Genomic DNA, 20179 nt, shown 5'->3' with positions numbered 1-20179 from the left:
TAAAAAAACAGATTCCTGGACTCAGGCTCCAAAGAGTCGGATCCGGTGGGCCCGGGCTTGTGCGCTTGTTCTAACCCAGCCGGGAATAGGCGGCAGGTGGTCCCGGTCCGCACCCCTCCCACCTGCCCCTCCCGTGCTCCCCCGGCCTCGTGCGCCGCGCAGGTGCCGGGTGAAAGGCCGGGCGGCCTGGCCTCTGCGCACCGCCATGGACGACGCTGCGCCCTCACCTCTGGGGTCGGGCCGGGCGCTGCCCAGCCTTCTGTGCGCCCCGCAGGCTGAGGTGCTGGAGGACGTGCTGCGGGAGCAGTTCGGGCCGCTGCACCAGCTGGCCGCCATCTGCCGGCTCAAGCGGCTGCCCTCGGGCGGCTACTCGTCCACCGAGGGCCTCCAGTTGGTGCTGGAGCGGCGGCGCGCGGCCAACGCCAAGGAGCGCGAGCGGGTGAGGCCTTGTCCGGCGTGGGCCCCCAGGGCCACCTGTGCCCGGCAGCCCCTCGAGCCCGCCCCGAGGGTGCCGACTCCCTCACCACCAAACACCTGGTGAATACCTGGTGGACCCACTCACCGCCCACCCTCGGGGCCCACAGCCCACTGCTGTCCTTAGCTTGTTGGGGGAATGACAGTGGCCTTGTCACCCTCTACCGTCGTCCAACCACTCGTTTGCGCGCTGCTGGGATGGTTTCCTCGGCTGCTTAAGCACCTGGACTTGTGCGGGAACCGGGTCTGAGACGCTGGCAGAGGAGGCCCCTGACAACTTCAAAAATGCCTCCGTTGGCAGGTGTTTTGTAAAAGCTTATCTATCAGGCATAGGAGTTGGATTAAATCTCCTAACACCATGTGCTGGTAGAGTATTTGGGGCATAAGGGGACCCCCACCCTTATTTCCCCTGTCCTCTGCGTCTCATCATAAATGCAAATAGGTGGGAGAAGAAGGAAGGCTAGCGGCAGTTCCTTTTTTTTTTTTTTAAATAAGGAACCCACCACGCCCCGTTATGCCTCCAGGATTCCACTCAATCACTTGTCAGTGAAAGACAGAGACTGTTTCCCGAACAGATGGGGTACACGCCATTACTCACCGACTGGAATGGTCCTGTGAGCTGTTGTTTGAACGACATCTGCTGGTAGCTTTTAGTATCTTTAAGCTCGGTCCCAAGCTAGGTTGTTTTCTCCTTTCAGGTGTTTGCAGAGGTGGATCCCAGAGAGCGAAGGGTGAGCTAGTGGAAGAGTGGGGGAGCGCACTCTTCGGCCTGGAACTTGGAGCAGTTCCTCTGAGGGCTGTTCTAAACACCCCAGGTCCTTTAGAAATGTAGCACGTGAGTCGACTAGGAGCTTGTGTTAGGGTTAACGTGTGAGGAGAACGGAGGGAGAGTAGAAGACTTAGGGGAAAATTAGGAAAACTGCAAGAGTGAGAAGCGTGCTCTTACTAGACAGTAGAGCCTTTATCAATATAATCCTGTGATTTGTTTGGTGGCCCTAAAATGAGATTCTGATCCAATAGTTTGTGCTTTAAGTGGGTTTTCCCACCAGGAAAGAATTGCCTTCTGCAGAGAATTGGTCCTGGTTTTGTCTACTATTTTAAAGCTATTGACCTTTATTGTTCTCCTTTATAATGATAAAACTAATCCACCTGGAAAACATAGAATGACTAAAGAGAGGTATAACTATCATAAACATTTTTTATGTATAACTTCCCAGTCTTTTTTTTCCTAGTGTATGCGTGCGTATATTACTTTACAAACCTGTGATCATCCAGTACATCTTTATCATTTTTTTTATTTCACGTTGTCAAAAACATTTTCTCATGTTAAGTATTTTTTTCAAAGAACAAGGAGCCCTGATGGCGCAGTGGTTAAAGCGCTTGGCAGCTAACCAAAAGGTTGGTGGTTCAAAACCCACCAGCTGCTCCATGGCAGAAAGATGTGGCAGCTGCTTCCATAAAGATTACAGCCTTGGGAACCCTGTTGGGCAGTTCTACCCTGTCTTATAAGGTTGCTATAAGTTGGAATTGATGTGACAGCAATGAGTTTTGGGTTTCAAAGAGCAACAATTAACTGAAGTCTGTCATCTAGATGAAACATAATTTATCCAGTCTCCTGTTGTTGGGCACGTACACTGTTCGCAGCTTTTTTGCTGGTACATAAACCTATGTGCATGTCTTGACAATTGCTTTGGAATAAAATGCTGGGAATTACTGGGATGTAGGAAATATACAAGGTCCCTAGGTGACACAAATGGCTGGTGGTTCAAGATCATTCAGTGGTACTGTGAAAGAAAAGGCCTGGCAATTTTCTCCTGTAAAGATTAGAAAAAAAAGATTACAGCCCAAATAAGCCCTATGGAGCAGTTCTACTCTGTAACACATGGGGTCACCATGAGCTGGCATCCACTCACAGGCAACTGCCACCAACAGCAAACAACGGAACATACACAATCTTTTGATTTTTGATACAAATGGCCCAATTACTTTCTAGAAAGGTGTGCCAATTTTTATCCGTCTTATAGGTGATCAGAATCGACTTGTCGGCAATGGGTTTTTTGGTTTTTACAGCCTATAGGACTGTTTCCTTTTTCATGCTCTTCCCAATGCTGGGTGTGATTAACAAAACAAAAATGTTGCCAGCTTGGCAGATGAAAAATTGAGTCTAATTCCTGTTTTCATTTATGTTTCTTTGATTGTTAAAGTTTTAAGCATTTTCATCCATGTGTTGGTCATTGTGTCCTCCTGTGAATTGGCTGACTATGTCCATTTTCCACTTTGCTCTGGGGCTGGAGGGAGCTCTTATTATAAGTGAGTCTGTTGGCTTTATGGTGCAGTGGGGATCAGTTCTTCTAGAGCCTGTACCCCTATGGGGATGGTCACCAGAGCTAAAGGCCTTCAGAACTTGGGGGTCAGACCCTGGAGAATGGGGTGCTGACGGCCCAGGGCCTCTGGCCTGTTTGACAAACAAAAAACATGAGAAGTTGCCCTCTACCTTTCAAGTCTCGCCAACGTGTTGACTCTTTGGACTCTAATACTTGACTGCATATCATTAACTCAGCTAGGAAAGAGATCGAAGGGTTTATGGCACAGTGCTTGAGCGGACAAGTGTTTGTACATTTTTTCATCATCATCATCAGTAGCACTTATCGAGGACTTCTGTGTGTCAGGGTGAAGTGTTTTGTGTGTCCATTGTACCGCTTAATCACCACAAAGCTACAAGATGGGTATTTCCCACTTTGCAGATGAACAAACTGAAGCTTAGCGATATTTAGTATCCCACACACTCTTGTAAAGCTAACAAATGGTGGAAACCAAAAACCAAACCCATTGCCGTCAAGTGGGTTTTGACTCATAGTGACCCTATAGGGCAGAGTAGAACTGCCCCATAGAGTTTCCAAGGAGCACCTGGTAGATTTGAACTGCCAACCTTTTGGCTGGCAGCCGTAGCAATTAACCTCTACGTCACCGGGGTTTCCAGCAGATGGTGGAGCAGGGTTTTAACCCTGGGTGTAGTTGATGCAGAGCTATTAACCACTACTTTTTTTTCCTATTGCTGCTACATTACAATGCAGTAAGTAATCTCTCAAAGGAGGAGGAGGGGAGGTCAGTGCCAATGTGGGTAAACCTTCCAGCCCAACCACTGACTGTGCCAAGCTTATGCCACCCCTTCTTCATTGCCATGAACTGCTCTGCCAGTGGAAGGACAACTCTTTGTGTATGCTGTTTAGATTTGCCACCTAGATAAAAGAAACATGCCTTCACAACCCCTTCTGTGGTTTGAGGGGATATCCATATAAATTAGCTTTTCTTTGTGTCATTGTGCCTTTTTGTTTTCTAGATAAAAAACCTCAATCATGGCTTTGCCAAACTGAAGGCACTTGTGCCCTTTCTTCCACAAAGCAGGAAACCTAGCAAAGTTGATATCCTTAAAGGTGCAACTGAGTACATACAAGTTCTCAGTGATGTTTTGGAAGAAACCAAAGACTCTGAGGTAAAGGTTTAAGAATTTCAAACAATAGTCACAATTTATTGAGCCTCTCTATGTACCAGGCACTTGACAAACAATTTACATGTACTTTCCAGTTAGTGTTTATAATGACCCTGAGCTATTTATGATCCCCGTTTTATTTATAGAGGATGAAAGCAAAATAGAGTTAAAGACCACACACAGCTAAGGTGTCAGGGTTGGGGTTTGAATCCAGGTCTGTATGAGCTTTGGAGTCAAGTTCCTAACCATCTATACGCTTCTGAGCAAACAAGTTCAGGGACACCTAGACCCTAACTGCTGAATCTTTAATAGGATTCTGACAGGTGAGGCATGAGGGGAGGCTTCTCTAAAATGCTCTGTGGTGTTTGTTGCCCTTTAATAGGGCACACATCAGACAGGACACAGAAAGGAAGAGGTGTTTCTTTCTCTAAGGGGCCCACCCATAAGCCCTCCCTGGGGAATCACTTCTGCTGGAGAGCTCAGCCAGAGGCCTGATAATACCAGTCTCACAGGAATTTGTGACCATTCAGGTGAACAATGTAAATGAACCTGCCTTGCAAACTGAGGGACCATAGTAACACCACTGTTGCGGGGGGAGGGTTAGTCCATGCTGGCGTTTTATGGAGAAGTAAACATCGAAGGCATGAAAATGGATCAATCACCAGGGGAGATAGGATGTAAAGAGACAGGAGTAGGGGCCTTAGAAGTGAGTCCTCTGGGACACCTGTTGGCAAGAGGAAGAAGGTGCCATCAGAGAGAAGTTGGAAGGAAGGAGTAAGATGGGGTCATAACGCCACAGAGCGGGGTCCTGAGAAACCAAGGGTGGGAAGTAGCGTCAGAAGCTACAGAGAGACCAAGGAAGGCCAGGGGGAGGCAACTAGATCTAGCACTTGAAAGCTAGAAGTCAACTTGTAGGGGTTTGAGGGAACATTATTAAGATTTGGAGTCAAATAGAGGGAATTGGCAAACTTCAAGCCCATTCAACTTGGAAATCTGAGAAATGAAAAAGGGATCAAAAGAATGGAAGAAAGGGAAGCCGTTAGATCAAAGGAAGTAGTGATGTGATCGCGTTTAAGGACCGAAGAGAAGGAAAGATAGAAAAGGAGCAGAATCATTCTGGGAACCTAGGGCAAACTGAGCCAGGTATATGGTGGTGCTAAAGAATTGTTTTTTTGTTCTACTTACTTGTCCAATAGTCCTAGTCAGGAGTCTGCTGGGTGAGTACATCCTGCAAAGGTGGACGGATTGTTCTAGTGGCCAAATTAGACAGTTGCGTTGTGGCATGGGCACGTGCAGGTGGCTGCCTTAGTTTTTCCTTGCCTGTTAATTGTGTAACAGAAGTACTTTTTCCTGTTCCGCATTCATTATAAAATACAGGATCTGTTCCATGCCATAGTCCTTTTAATGCTGACCCCTGCAGAACATTTTAAGGTTAAGGTCTATTTAACAATACTCTTCACTCCGTAATAACTTAAACCTTGCCTTTATCACTTAAATGAAACTTCATCAGTTAAAACTTAGAAGTATATTTTAAATCTTAATCCTCTGACTGTCATACTGTCTGACAAATACGGTTTCTAGAAACAAGATACAGATGATCAGAACTACAGCAACAACACTTCTGAGCCACATGTGTCCTTGGTTAGAGAGCTATCGAGAAACATCACCCAACATACCAACTGTGCCATAGGCTTGAAGAAAGAGGAGGAAGGGCCCTGGGCAGATGGTGGCAGTGGTGAGTGGACCTACACTTGTCACCAGAGTATGATGTCTACAACTGGAGTTGTTATCTCCCCCATCAGGAGTTCGGTAAAGTATTCTTTCTTAACTATCCACAATGATGTCAAAAAAACTCAGAATGTATACCTCGAGGCATGGCATCTCCATGCTAAAACATGATTAGAACAAGATAATTTTTTTTTGACAGCACCTCTCTGGGGAAGGTGTGGCTTGCTTGTCTGGAAATCTATTATTTCTATTATTATGTTTCCAAATTAGTTGGCAAGATGTTCAAGTGGAGGGAAAACTTCCTCAGAATCACCCCCCACAGACTTGAGTTTATATTTTAATGACTCTAATTAATACATTCTAAGATTTTCTGGACTTCTGTGGTGATAATTAAAAAAAAAAAAGTAGCTGGCCATACATAAAGATACATGATGGCAGTGGTTGTTGGGGCTGTTGGCAGACAGCGTTGTTACTTATTTTCTCAATAATAACAAAGGAGTTTATTGTAGCAGCTCTTATTATTTTGCTAAACTGACAAGGCACCTGGAAGAGCAACATGGTTCTCTAAAGCTAGAAGGTTGGACTTTGTTGCCCTCACTATGGCTCAGTGTTACACAAATGAGACCCTGCAACATGATGGCTATTGAAACAAGAAAGGTTTGTAGGAATGGGGAACCAAGTGAATTTAACAAGCAGGTTATGTAAGGGGGAGGAGAACCCTGTGGAGCCATAAATGATGGATGGTGGGAAGAGATTTAGAATAGTAGTGTTGCCTGGTGAAAAACCCAGGTTTTGCTTGGCGTGACTTGTTACAGCCAATAAACAAGAGGCCGAGGTGGGAGATCAGAAAGACACCTTTTATTTCATTGTACAAGGAAAGGAACAATCTGAGGCTATTGCCTCCAAGACTGCTCACAGGCATCTTGGGGAGGTGGGCTTTTACAGAGAGCAGACAAGGAAATGCAAATTCATCACGAATATTCAGGATTGACCTTCATGCAGGTGCTCAGAGCTTGGGGATGATTATGCATTTTCTTTAGACAAGGGTTCGATCCCCAAGATGGAGGAAGAATTTGATTTTCTTTCATTAGGATGTAAAGTCTGTATTCAGAGGTGGGTTGAGACCATCTATGGCCCATTCTGTGGTTATCTTGTCAAGGACGATTTTAGAAGAACGTGCAGCTGTTTTGGCTCTGTGTAGGAGGGTAAACCAGAGCAGGTGTCTCTCAGAAGGGTTGTACTCGGAGGCTGCCTGCCTCAGTAGCTTGGGTGTAAGCTCTGGGCTGGGAGCAGACTACGGAGGTTCAAACCAAACTTGCTAGCCGTATGACCTTGGGTGAGCTACTTAATCTCTCTGATCATCAATTTCCCCATCTATAAAATGGGAATGATAATTATACCTACCTCACACATAAGATGTCTGTGAGTTTCAAATGACGTCTTGTCAGTAAATTGTCTAACACAGTACCTGGCATGTCAATGTTCCATTGGAACCAAAAAAAAAAAAAAAAAAAACCTGTTGCCATCAGGTTGGTTCTGACTCATAGCAACCCTTTAGGGCAGAGTAGAACTGCCCCATGCAGTTCCCAAGGAGTGCTTGGTAGATTCGAACTGCTGACCTTTTGGTTAGCAGCTGTAGGGGAACAGGTATTATTAAATTTGCTTGACTCACCATGAGAAATCAATATTGATTAGCGAGCAATCAATAATAAGCCATAGATACTTCAGCTCTGCTTGTAGCAATTGCTTTGGATTTTCTCACTTGGCTTCCACCAAAGCTCCACTCCAGCTTGAGATCTTTAGGCTTCCTGCTGGGTGGCCAGCCTTGGCTCTCATTTCTGATTTTGATAACTGTTTTCTAAGGATCCTGCTATGCTCAGTCTAGATTGTCACATTCTGGCCATTTGGGACATAAACCTTTCCTAGCCAGTTAGCCCTTGTTTTTGTTGTGTGCCACTGAGTCGATTCTGACTCGTAGCAAACCTCTAGGACAGAGTAGAGCTGCCACATAGGGTTTCCAAGAAACAGCTGGTGGATTCAAACTACTGACCTTTTGGTTAGCAGCCTGAGCTTCTAACCACTCGCCACCAGGGGTCCAGTCAGCCCTTAAAAACCAAAACCAGTGCCATCGAGTCGATTCCGACTCATAGTGACCCTAGAGGACAGAGTAGAATTGCCCCATAGAGTTTCCAAGCAGCGCCTGGCGGATTCGAACTGCTGACCGTTTGGTTAGCAGCCATAGCACTTAACCATGTCGCCACCAGAGGTCCAGTCAGCTCTTAGGGACAGAATTCCTCTTGCTAGTACATAAGCTGGACCCCTGGTGGTGCTATGAGCCAGAATCAACTTGACAACAGGCTAGTACATTAGCTGACATGACTCTATATCAGCTCTGAGCACACAGAAAGAGTGAAGAAATGACCCAAGATGAACCTTGAGCTTGGCTGTGTGAGTTAATAATAATAATGCTTCTACAAATGTTGGTTTTCATTATGTACTAGATATTAAGGTAAGGATCTTATTGCATTTAGTCCTCACCAATCCTTACCAATCCTATAGCAACGTTTGTGAGGGTGGCTCAGGACTAGGCAGTACTTCGTTCTGTTGCTCGTGGGGCTGCTGGGAGTCGTAACTGACTCGACGGCACCTAACAACCACCACAAAATCCTTATCAGGTCGGTATTACCATTTCTTTCTTGTGGTGAGCAACGAGGCTATACCTTCTTGCCAGTCCTGTAGGGCCTGGGTTGGGTGAGGAACCTAAGCAGTAGCCCAGCAGGCCTGCTCTCTGCAACAGCAGCCAGGATGTCCTGGGGGTCCTTGTTTCCAGGGATAATCAACCCTGAGAATAGGCCATCTGTAGTAAAGCAATTTAAATGAGGACTAACAGTTTTAAGTAAAAAATGAAAGTTCTGAGTGGAATTGTCTTTTAAAAAAGAGGGAACAAGACACACTCAATTTTTAATCTTTTATCTAACCAAGTTTAAGTGATTAATTGGTAGAGTATGCTAATTCTGGGAATGAACAAAGACTGGATCTAGTATTTGAGATTTCTGTACGAGTCTGTAACTCTGTCAAGCATCCTTGACCTCATGCTTGTCTTCCAAGACCTGACGGTAAGAGCGCGGGGATTTTCCTCAGTTTTGTCAAGGGTTTCTTAGCCTCCTACATTTAAATAATTCTTTTTTAAAATGAAAAATTTATTCTGAAACAATAATAAACCTATAAAAAAGTTGCGAGTACAGAACAAAGAACTTTTTTCCTGAACCATTCGAGAGTGAGTTGTCAATCTGATACCCCCTCACCCTTAATTTTGTGTGTATTTCCAATAAACAAGGGCATTCTCCTGCATAACTGCAATATAACCATCAAAATCAGGAAATTAGCATTGTTGCCTTATGGCCATCTAGTCCTCAGGCCCTGTTCAAGCTCCACCCATTGTCTCAATAATGTCGTTTATAGCAGAAGGGTCCAGTTGAGAATTATGAGTTGTATTTAGTTACGTCTTTTTAGTCTCCTTCAGTCTGGAACAGTTTCTCAGTCTTTTCCTTAGCTTTAATGACCTTGACACTTTTTGGCAATTGCAGGTCAGTTATTTTGTAGAATGTTTCTTGATTTGAGTTCGTCTGTTTCCTCCCAGTTAGATTCAGTTATGCACCTTTGGCAAGGATATCATAGACATGATGTTATTTCTACTCATTTCATCCTATCAGGTGATCACAATTATGGTTTGCCCCAATTACTAACAATATTCTTTTGATCAAAGTGGTGATTTCCAGGTTTCTCTACTTTAATCTTTTTTTTCTTTTGTAATTAATATGTATTTTGGTAGGAGGTGCTTTGAAACTATCTAAATATCCCATACTCATCATACATTTTATTTATTTATTTAACTTTTTATTTTGAAATAATTATAGATTTACACAAAGTTGCAAAGGTGGTACAGAGAGGTCCCATGTACCCTTCACCCAGCTTCCCTCAATGATTGCATCTTCCATAGCTAAAATATCAAAACCACACAATTGTGTGAATAGTTCATGTCATTGTATCACACATGTAGGTTCATATAACCACCACCGCAGTCAAGATACAGAGCTATTCCATCACCACAAAGATCTCCCTGGTGCTACCCTTTCTGATTACACTCACCCTCTTCCCTGACCCCTCCACCCTACCTAACCCCTGGCAATCCCTTCTCCATCTCTATAATTTTGTCACTTCAAGAATGTTATATAAATGGAATCACAAAATATGTGACCTTTTGAGATTGGCTTGTTTTTACCAAGCCTAATGCCCTTGAGGTCATCCAAATTGTTGTATCAATAGTTTGTTCCTTTTTATTGCTGAATACTATCCCATGGCATGAATGTACCATAGTTTGTTGAACCATTTACTTATTGCAGAACACTTCAATTGTTTTTATATTCATTTATTGTTTAATATTAGTGTGGATTTGTGGTTTTCTATTTAATTCAGTAGATAATTATATCATCATATAATGTATTATTATTTATTTTGTTGCTCAAATTGTCCTTGGAGTGGTCAGTGAAAGCCCCTTCAGACTGGCAACCATTCTGTTTGACACATCGCTATCATTCTTTGACCACTTTATTTCTGACATAAGACATTTGAGGTTCATCTTGTACTTTCACAGCCCCAGTTCTGGAATCAGCCATTTTGTCCAAGGACTTCCCCTGTACAGAGCCATTTCCCATCTCTGCTGCCATCTCCTCCCTGCATGGCTGTTCTTCTCACCCCTCTTGGGCCCTAATGCCAATGATATCTTGCCCCTCCACAAGAACACCTTTGTTGTCTATGGACATTCCACGCCAGGCCACCCTCCTTACCCTGCTCAGAGTCTGGCTTATGGACACTTGTCTGACTGCTTGGGCTTCTCCACCCCACACTGGACTGCACGTCCACATAGATACCCTTCTTTCCTGGTTTGGGCTCTGATTCCCCATGCTAGACCACGCTTCCGTGAAGGCACCTTTCTTACCTTAATTGGCTTCTAACACTTCGCACTAGGCACCCTCCTGGGTGGACACCCCTACCCTATCCCGCTCAGGCTCTGACATCCTATGCTAGGCCACCTCCATGTGCTAATGCAGTCCTCACCCTGGTTGGGCTCCGATACATTTCTCTGGGCCACCATGCCTCCCCTGGCCTTACTGTGACCCGATTAACAGTGTTAGAACTGATTTGTTCAGGAAGGAGAAGGGGAAATTGTTTTTTCTTTGAAGTGCCTAGCGTGTAACTATCTTTCTGGCTAGTTTTCTCTTTAACAGGTTTAATGCTGAGATCTGTATTTGTGTATGTAATTTTTTTTTTTTGAGCTATTATTCACTATTGCTTTTATCAACTTTATAAAGCTTGTGTTTTACAATCAGGAACCAGGATGGGGTCCAAGAGTCCAAGGAGGTTCTGCTCAGGCTGGCCTTTATTTGAGAAAAGGATCCTCATAAGGGTCAGCCCAGCTTACCCAAAGGGGTGACTATACAGGGTTCCAGGACCCTGGCCAGATTCCCTAACTGGGGACCTAGTGACAGCTGACACGGCTCATTGGACTGAAATACTGTATGAGGAGGGGCTTAGAGCTTGGGAGGCAGGTTATGGCCAACATCAGTTTGTAGAGTGGCCTCCCTTCTTCCTGTCAGAAGATCTGGGCAATTGGAATCCTGGTGCTGGCAGGGGTGGGCATTTTGGGGGTGGAGGGATGAGTCAGAACAGGCTGTGCAAGATCAACAACATTCCTGGAAGGCAAAATCCCAAATGAAGCACATAAGAATCTGCTGATGGCAGGGACGGAGACTAACTTCTGGGGCCAGAGCAGATTCGCTTGGGAACTGAATTGGCAAGTCTGTGTGCAGACCGAGAGGGCCATGAGCCACGTGAAGCCACAGCATCTGACCTTGGTAGGGATGGAGACCAATTTCAAGGTCCAGGAGAGTCTTGTTTCGAATTAGTGGAGTTTCAGGTATAGGTTTTTGCTCTATTGGGGATGGCTATTGCTGGGTGGCAGGGCACTTGCTACCCCACCATTGTTTATTCCTTCTGTTTGTCACTCATGGCTGTGGCTCAGGCATTCACATCATGAATTCTGTTCAGAGTTGTCTGTGATGTTGTAGAGGCTGTGTTCCCGGAAAAAGACTGACCACAGTTTTGGAGTGAGATGCCCAGGGTACTGGGGTCAGAGGGACTTTGGAAAGGGACATGTGGATGAGGATAAGTACCTGTTACAGGGACCTGAATATGCTGCCATCATACACTTCTAAATTGTGGCATGTCAGAGAGTGTTCTTTGAAAAGAGTTTCTGAGAGAAGCAGGCTTGTGGGTATAAATCTCACTACCCCTTCTCTGGTTTGTGGTAATCTGTGTTTGAATTCATTGGGGAAGTTTCTCCTGACAGCATTTGAAGCTCTGAAATGAGATAGTTTAAATAATTGAGAGATTTTCACTTGTTTACTTTGGACACATCTTCAGGAAAGACCAATGGCTAGAAAAGGACATCGTGTTTGGTAAAGCAGAGGGTCAGCAAAAAACGAGGAAAACTCTCAATGGGGGGGGGATTGGCACAATAGCTACAAAAATGGACTCAAACATACCAACCACCATGAAGATGGCACAGGACCTGGGCAACGTTTCATTCTGTTAAACGTACGGTCACCATGAATCTGAACCAACCAGATGGCAACTAACAACAACAATGGCTAATTGGGATGAATTTAGTAGCACCGCGGAAAAGCCCAGAAGCTTCTTTGTCGTCCGTCTCACATTTCCCACAGGTGGTAGCTCTGTGGGACAGCAACAATTCTACCACAGTAGTGTTGTGGGTCTAGGATTGTGCCTGTGCCATATCTGGTTGAATTTGACCAGCAAAGTATTTTTAAAAACTGAATTTTCCTTTTGATGGGGTGGGTACTCTCTGGTTTGTCAAGTCCTTACCACCCTTTAATGCATCAATCATATTAGCATATTTTACCTGTTTGTAATTTTTTTTTTTCTTTACAGCCCTAGACTTAAGGGCAGTGGGGCTCAGAGGGAAGGCTGCCCCACTGATTCATTGGCTCTGGGACTTGATCATGTTTTCTAAACTTTAAGGGTTTAGGAACCGGTGCTGGAGGTTCTCTGGAACTTTGGGAAGGTGAGACATCCAGGACATGTAGGGTAGGATCAATCTGACTTTGGAGTGATGCCACCTCCAGTGGAGGATTCTGCTGGCTACAGCTCCTGAGGAAGAAATCCAACCAGACATCCCACGAAAACGCTTGAGGCTGAATCTGGTCACGTTAGAGGGATGTCAAACGTTTGTTTCATTGTGAACATAAGAGAGGAGAGATTCCTTTGGTTGGAACCCTGGTTTTTCTAGGAGTACAAAAGATTTAATTGATCATAGAAGTGGGTTTAGTCTGTGTGTGTGTGTGTGTGTGTGTGTGTGTGTGTGTGTGTGTGTGTGAGTTCAATATGTTTATGACAAGAACTATACCCTGTGTGTGCTACCTGACGTATCAGTAAGCTGAGCATAATTTGAGAAAGCCAATAATTCCTTTCTTCTCTATTTCTCTAACATTTACTGGGCTGTATAGTGAAATTAATTAAAGTTGGTCCTCATCCATTCTAGTGGAGTTCTAGAGGGAATATTTATAGGTGATTTTATAAAAGGCTTTATAAATGCCCATCTCGTTTGGTCCTGGGTAGACACAGAGGAGAATGGCAAGAATTGAGTGGAAGAATCTCTCAGAAGTAGAGGCAGGACTTCTCTGATGTGCTTCTGACCTCTCTTGAGACAGACGGCTTTTTGGGTTAGCAGAAAGCCACCAAATGCTAGAACCGCATAAGCTAGCCCATGGGGGAACTCAGCCTGTTCTCCCCTCCCCATACTTTACCCCCATTCTAATTTCTGGGTTATCCAGAACCGATAAGGGACAAAATGGACTCCAAGTTTAAAGGCGGATCTTCTAGTGGGAGAATAAAGAATTTATAGATACAGCTGGATGATTTTAGGAACTCTTCTTGTCCTCTTTGGATCACTCTCTTCCTTTTTGAAAGGCTTTCCATTCTTGGAATGTGCCCTTTAGGCACTCCAGGTGTGAAAGATAGGGCACCTGCCTCATGGAGGTAGACTGGGGTAGAGGAACCGAGGGGCAGAGCCCTCCTGATTTGTGCAGTGTGGTCCAGGCCCCCAGGAAAGAGACCATCCCCATCCCACCGTAGGTCAAGGCCCAGAGTGTCATGATCTTCCCAGGAATCCGGTCAACATCTACACGTTGGGAATAACTCCTTCTTGCCATTTCAACCTTTATCTTTTTTTTTTAGTTGTGGGAAGATTTCTCCACATTGTATCTTGCCTATTCCCTGCTTTGTGATTACTTGATGAGCAAGAATCTAAACTCTGGTCCACTGAAAGCCAAATGTTCAATTTTCTCCCTTTCAATAAAGCCATCTTATTTTTTTTTTATATTAATAGAGGAAACCCTGGTGGCATAGTGGTTAAGTGCTACGGCTTCTAACCAAAGGGTCAGCAGTTCGAATCCACCAGGTGCTCCTTGGAAACTCTGTGACAGTTCTACTTTGTCCTATAGATTTGCTATGAGTCCGAATCGACTTGATGGCACTTGGTTTTTTGTTTTGGTTCTATATTAATAAAAGCCTTACTATCCAGACTATTGTTAGATTAGGGTCTAAGGCCTAAAACTGAGTGAGCTAGGATTTCTGGTTGGTATCTGTCTCTCCCTGCTCTTCTCTCCCTGTATTCAAGCTTTGGCTCAATAAGTAGAGAAAAAGTACATTGGATAATAATGTCAAGTTAATCAGATACACAACCAACAGTGGGAGTGCACCTGCCTTATTATAGGAGTTGAGCACAAGCTGGTTTCTATTCCTCAGGCCACCCTCTTCTTGAACCTTAAACTCCTTGACTTAGGTGAGGAGAATAGGCATTTCTTGAGGAACTGTGAGAATAAGAGCAACATTGATGAACTTTAGCAAGTTTTCCTTTTCTGATACTTGAATATTACATTCCTGAATCTTTCCAGCTAACACTTAAAAACTAAAACAATGATTTACGATATAACTAGACTTCAGGCTGGGTAGGATTAAATGATCTTTTAGCCTTCCAGACAAGCATAGTGGTATATGAATTTCTCAAGTTTAAAACATTCCAGGTATGTAAAAAGTTCAATTTGTTTTATACAAAAGCTATACATTTAATATAAACTAAAAAACAAATATGCTTGATCACATTGTATAGTGGAAAGACTCCTGACTAAGTTTAAGGGAAAAATAGTAATTATTGATACTTTTTTGTGCTAGGCACTTTATATACGTTAGCCAATTTAACTTTCACAACCACCCTTGCTGTTGAGTCGATTTTTACTCATAGCGACCCTATAGAACAGAGTAGGGCTGCCCCATAGAGCTTCCAAGGAGCCCTGTGATATATGAACAATTATATCCATTTCACATGTGAGGAAACTAAGGAACAGAATTTAAGCAAGTTCTCCAATATCCAGTGACATGTTGCAGGTAGAAGATGTGGGTAATAGTATTAAACCCTTAGTTGTTGTTAGCTGCTGTTGAGTCGGCCCCTGACTCACTTCAATCCCGTGCACAGCGAAGGTCCTGCACCATCCCCGTGATCTGTTGCACATCGAACCATTGTGATCTCCAGGGTTTTCACTGGCTGATTTTTGAAACTAGATCTCCAGACCTTTCTTTCTAGTCTGTCTTAGTCAGCAAGCTCTGCTGAAAGAGGTGCAGTATCATAACAACACACAAGCTTTTGCTGACAGAGAGGTGGTAGTGCGTATGAGGTGCATTGGCCAGGAATCAAACCCCTGTCTCCCACATGGAAGGTGAGGATTCTACCACTGAACCACCAATGTCCCTTACCCCCCACCAACCCCCCCCCCCGCCACAAAACCAAACCCATAGCTGTCACGTCGGCACTGCCCCCATAGGGTTTCCAAAGCTGTAATCTTTACGGAAGCAGACCGGCACATCTTTCTCCTGCAGAGCGGCTTGTGGGTTCTAACCACTGACCTTTTGGTTAGGAGCTGAGTGCTTAACCACTGTTCCTTAGCCGTCTTCAGTTCCTACAAAACCCATTTTTAAAATGTAACTGAGAGTAGACTAGAAAACAGGTAAAAATTGAAAACTAAGGCATTTAATTGCAATGTTTTATTATTCTTGGTGATAGACTTGACAGGTTCTAATATCTGAATTACCTGACCTTGACTTGAGTGACTTTAGTTTTCAGTCATGGATTTATTTTTTTCTTCAAGTTGAGATTTCAGAAAATTGAGAAGACTCAAAATGATCTTACCATCATAGTAGAACCACTAATAGAAGTATAAAAAAATGCTTCCAGTGTCTTTTCTATACAACTGAATTAAGAAATTATTATAGGATACATAACACTATGTCCCATTTTTTCTTATTCTATCACTGGCATGTTTACAGTTTACAATATAGTTTTTATAACAAGTTTTAATGGTCCATCAAGTAGGACAATTTTCTAATTGTTGGGAATTTAAGATGTTCTCATAAGCATGGCAAATAGCTTGACACATTTAGCCCTTTCTGTTTTTTGTTCTTTTTTTTTTTTTTTCAGGATAAATTCCCAGAAGCAGGACTGCTGAGTCACAGGTAGGTGCATTCTTGTGACTTGATATATGGTGCCAATTTATAATACCAAAAGCTATGTAACTATCGATTTCATCCACATCCTTGCCAACAATGGCATATATTAAAACAATGGGATTTTAGTGAGTAAGAAAATGGTTTCTTTAAATTTAAACATCTTTGATCAGTGGCGAAGTTAAATGTTTTATATTTTTATTAGTTGTTTTTCTCTTGTGAACTATCTGTTCTTACTTTTTAGCTATTTACAATGGATTTTCTTCTCTGTTTCAGCCTCCCCCAAGTGTGAAAAGTGAAAAGGCCCAGAGCTACCTTCTAGAGACAAATAAACACAGTCTTGAAAGTTTTGGAGTCTCCTAATTTTTGTGATAACTCAACATTTAACAATTCTTTAAATGGACTTACTTGTCACGACTTTACTCAACTCTATTTTATCCTTAACTTCATGATTTGAAGAACTAGGTTTCAGGGACTTCGGCCCTAACACCCCACCCCCACCCCTACCCTGCCAAGCCTCCTTTCACTCTTTGGGGTTTCCATCCTCATCCTTTCTGGGACCTACACCTAATACCTGTCATTCATCTGTTTTGATAACTTTAAGGAATAAATGACTATTACCCTTCCCAAGGAAATTAACCTTAAGTAAGGATAAAAACTTAAGCCAGAAGAGTGGAATTGTAAGCTTTGGCCAGTGGGAATGAGAATTTTCAAGGCTTTCTAAATAACCTGACTAATGCCATAAGAGCACCTTTGTGCAATTTAGACACCCAAGCATTTTGAGCACAGAGTCTTCATCTTTATAACAATAGCTCACAAAGAGATAGCACTTAATACTTCTTGGGTTCTGTTCTCCATGACATATGTATACTAACTTGTTTCACAGGTGAACTGAAGATGGATTGACACAGTGGCTGCAACGATGGGCTCAAACATAGCAATGATTGTGAGGATGGTGCAGAACCAGGCAGTGTTTTTTTCTATTGTATATAGGGTCCCTATGAGTTGGAATTGGCTTGACAGCATCTAACAACTTGTCTCACAACTGGATAGGTGCCATTATCTGTTTTACAAGGCACAGAAAGATTAAAAGACTTGTACAAGGTCACGAGGTGGTAGAACTGCTTTGAAAAATATAGGACTAAACCAAAACCAAACCAAACCAGTTGCCATCGTGTTGATCCCAACTCATAGCAACCAAATATCTACAGTATCTACAACCTACTTATATGTATATGTGGTAGGGACACATATACTAACACACTAAAGGACTTTTCCCTTCAGTCTCACCTCTAAGGAAGATTTTTGTCTACTGGGCTTTGAACCCTTTGCTATCTTCATTGGAGGGCAATGGTTGGAACTGAAGAAAAATGGAAGATTGAGGAAAGGCCAGCCTTCTCCATTAGAGAGGAAATGGTGATGCCCATAGAAGAAAAGCACTGCAAAATAGGAAAAGGCTTAGGAGTTTTCCAGGGCAACTTTCACTGGTATAGGACTAAGTTGAATAAAGAGGATGAGAGATAATTCCCCCTGCTCCTTCCCTTTGCCATCTCTTCAAAGACTTGCAGAACTGTTCAAGGCGTGGGCAGTGATGTTTGTTTCTTTCGAATGTGGCGCTCTGTGAAACTAGGTCTACGGGTAAGGACAGAAGCCCATACTGATGTGAGTTGTACATACCCTACGTGGAATCTGTTGGAATCAGAATCATCTGCTGGCTCTAGGCTGCCCGAGAGACATCAGGTAGCTGAAATAATCATGGTCCCAACAACAAAATTCCTAATTCTGTTTGAAGCATCAGCCGTAAGTTTCAAGACAAGCTCTGAAAGCTTTGACAACCTCCAGGAATAACAGTTCCAGAATAATAAATCCTGCAGGGCAAGCCATCATCACTGAAAAGTAGTCTCCATTCTGCAAGACTTCCTGTGGATTCCAAGAGGCTAGGAGGAGGAATGGATTCCCTGGGTGGTGCGAAAGGTTGATGTGCTCAGCTGCTAACCAAAAAGGTGGAAGTCTGAGTCCACCCAGAGGTGCCTTGGAAGAAAGGCGTGGCAATCTACTCCTGAAAGATCAGCCATCGAAAACCCTCTGGGACACAGTTTTACTCAGACACACATGGGGTTTCCATGAGTTAGACTCAACTTGGCAACTGCTTAGCAGGAGGAATAATGCACTTAATCCTGGGTCCGTGGGGAACCACCCCAGAGGGACTTGCTTATCACAGTGGCCAAACAGTTCTATCCACAGCCTTTGAGGTCTGGAGCTAATGTGAGGGTGGGAACTTGTGTCTAGGCCTCTCTGCCTACCATGCATGTTACCACGGTCCTCCAGGTGGCGCTTCCCTGGTGTGGTTGGGGTTATAGCTGTTGGTTTCATTTTAGTCAGTAATAACACCATAAGTACCTTCACCTGGTGTCCCGTTTTTGTCTGCACAAGAACCCTGGGTGGTAGGAGTGCAAGAACTCTTCTCTTTACAGCTGGGGAGTGAGACCCAGCAGTCAGGGTCTTTCCTGAACCCAAATAGTCACTGGAACTCCTGGTTCAGTTCAGTTCCACAGCAGGCCTCAGCCACAGTGTTGGTTGAACTCTCGTTTAGTGGGACAGTGCTGTCTTCAGGAGAGCTAGACTCAGAATTGACCATTTGCTTTGCTTTGAAAGCACTTGTCTTTCTCCCCTCTTTCCTGTCTTAGATTAGGTTCACCCCAAAGCAGACCCTGAGACAAAGATTGGACTGTAAGTAGTTTATTTGGGAGACAAGCCCTGGTGGCACCATTAGGGGAGTGAGAAAGTGACACAGGGAAGAAAAACAGTCCCAGTAAAGATGTGTGACTGAACAAGTTACTGCTGAGGCCTTCTGGGAGATAATGTAGGCCATATCTCAGAGTTGTCCTCCTAACACTCAAGGATGAGGGAGCTGGGCTGCTTACCTCTGATGGTTAATGGTTGAGGGCTGATCCCCAGAGATGTTAATTCCTCCTACTCTTCCAACATGCCCTGGGAGAAGGCCATTGATAAGTACGCCTGGCACGGGAAGTGCTAAGGCACTGTATTAGTTATCTATTGCTGTGTAACAAATACTACAAATTTAGCAACTTGATTTATTGTCTCAGTTTCTGAGGGTTAGGAGCTGAGTCTGGGCATGGCTTAATCAAGTCCTCTGTTTCAAGGTCTCACAAGGCAGAAAATGAGTTGTTGGCCAGGCTTGGGGTCTCATCTGAAGGCTTGACTTGGAATAGAGCTGCTTCCAAGCTTCCATGGTTGTTGACAGAATTCATTTCCTCTAGGACTTTTAGATGGAGAGCCTCAGTTTCTAGTTGGCTGGGGGCTGCCCGCAGTTTCTTGCCTCACAGGCCTTTCCAACATGACCGCTTAAAGTGTGCAAGGCAAGAAGGCAGTAGAGTGAGTTTGTTAGCAAGATGAAGAATCTTATACAATCTAATCACACCTTTGCTGTATTCTAAGAAGGAAGTCACGGGTCCTCCAGCACTTAAGGGAGAGGATTACATAGAACATGAACACCAGGAGGTGGGGGCCATCTTAGAAGCAGCCTAGCACACTGCGGATATCTGCTAACTGCCATCTGCTGTCTTTACATGCCAATGCTGGCTAGAAGCATTTTTGTCAAAAAACTTCAAGATAAATAATTTTACTGCAAATCAGTCAGAAAATCTAATTTTCAACTTCCTATTTGGCCATTGGTGGCTAGTCAAATACGGTATCCCAGAGTCTGACATGGGATCTTCTGCGCTTTTCTGTCCCTATTTAGGGGCCAGGCTTCTGGAATTTTCTGCAGTGGGAACTCTGAATTCTTGTGATCTTTCAGTGACAGCCTGTGAAACCAGGGACAGCTAT

The 20179-nt window shown here is 43.9% G+C and overlaps 1 protein-coding gene across 1 annotated transcript; it reads left to right on the top strand.

Annotated features, from left to right (window-relative positions):
• Positions 1 to 205: 205 nt before the first annotated feature.
• Positions 206 to 5863, top strand: FIGLA (folliculogenesis specific bHLH transcription factor). The gene is made up of 3 exons (XM_023552528.2): positions 206 to 439; positions 3815 to 3967; positions 5546 to 5863. The coding sequence occupies exons 1-3, from the start codon at positions 206 to 208 to the stop codon at positions 5861 to 5863; spliced, it is 705 nt and encodes a 234-aa protein (XP_023408296.2).
• The last annotated feature ends 14316 nt before the right edge of the window (positions 5864 to 20179 follow it).

Source organism: Loxodonta africana, chromosome 15 (assembly GCF_030014295.1).
Source record: "Loxodonta africana isolate mLoxAfr1 chromosome 15, mLoxAfr1.hap2, whole genome shotgun sequence".
Classification (NCBI taxonomy): domain Eukaryota; kingdom Metazoa; phylum Chordata; class Mammalia; order Proboscidea; family Elephantidae; genus Loxodonta; species Loxodonta africana.
This window is presented reverse-complemented; position numbering and strand designations above follow the sequence as displayed.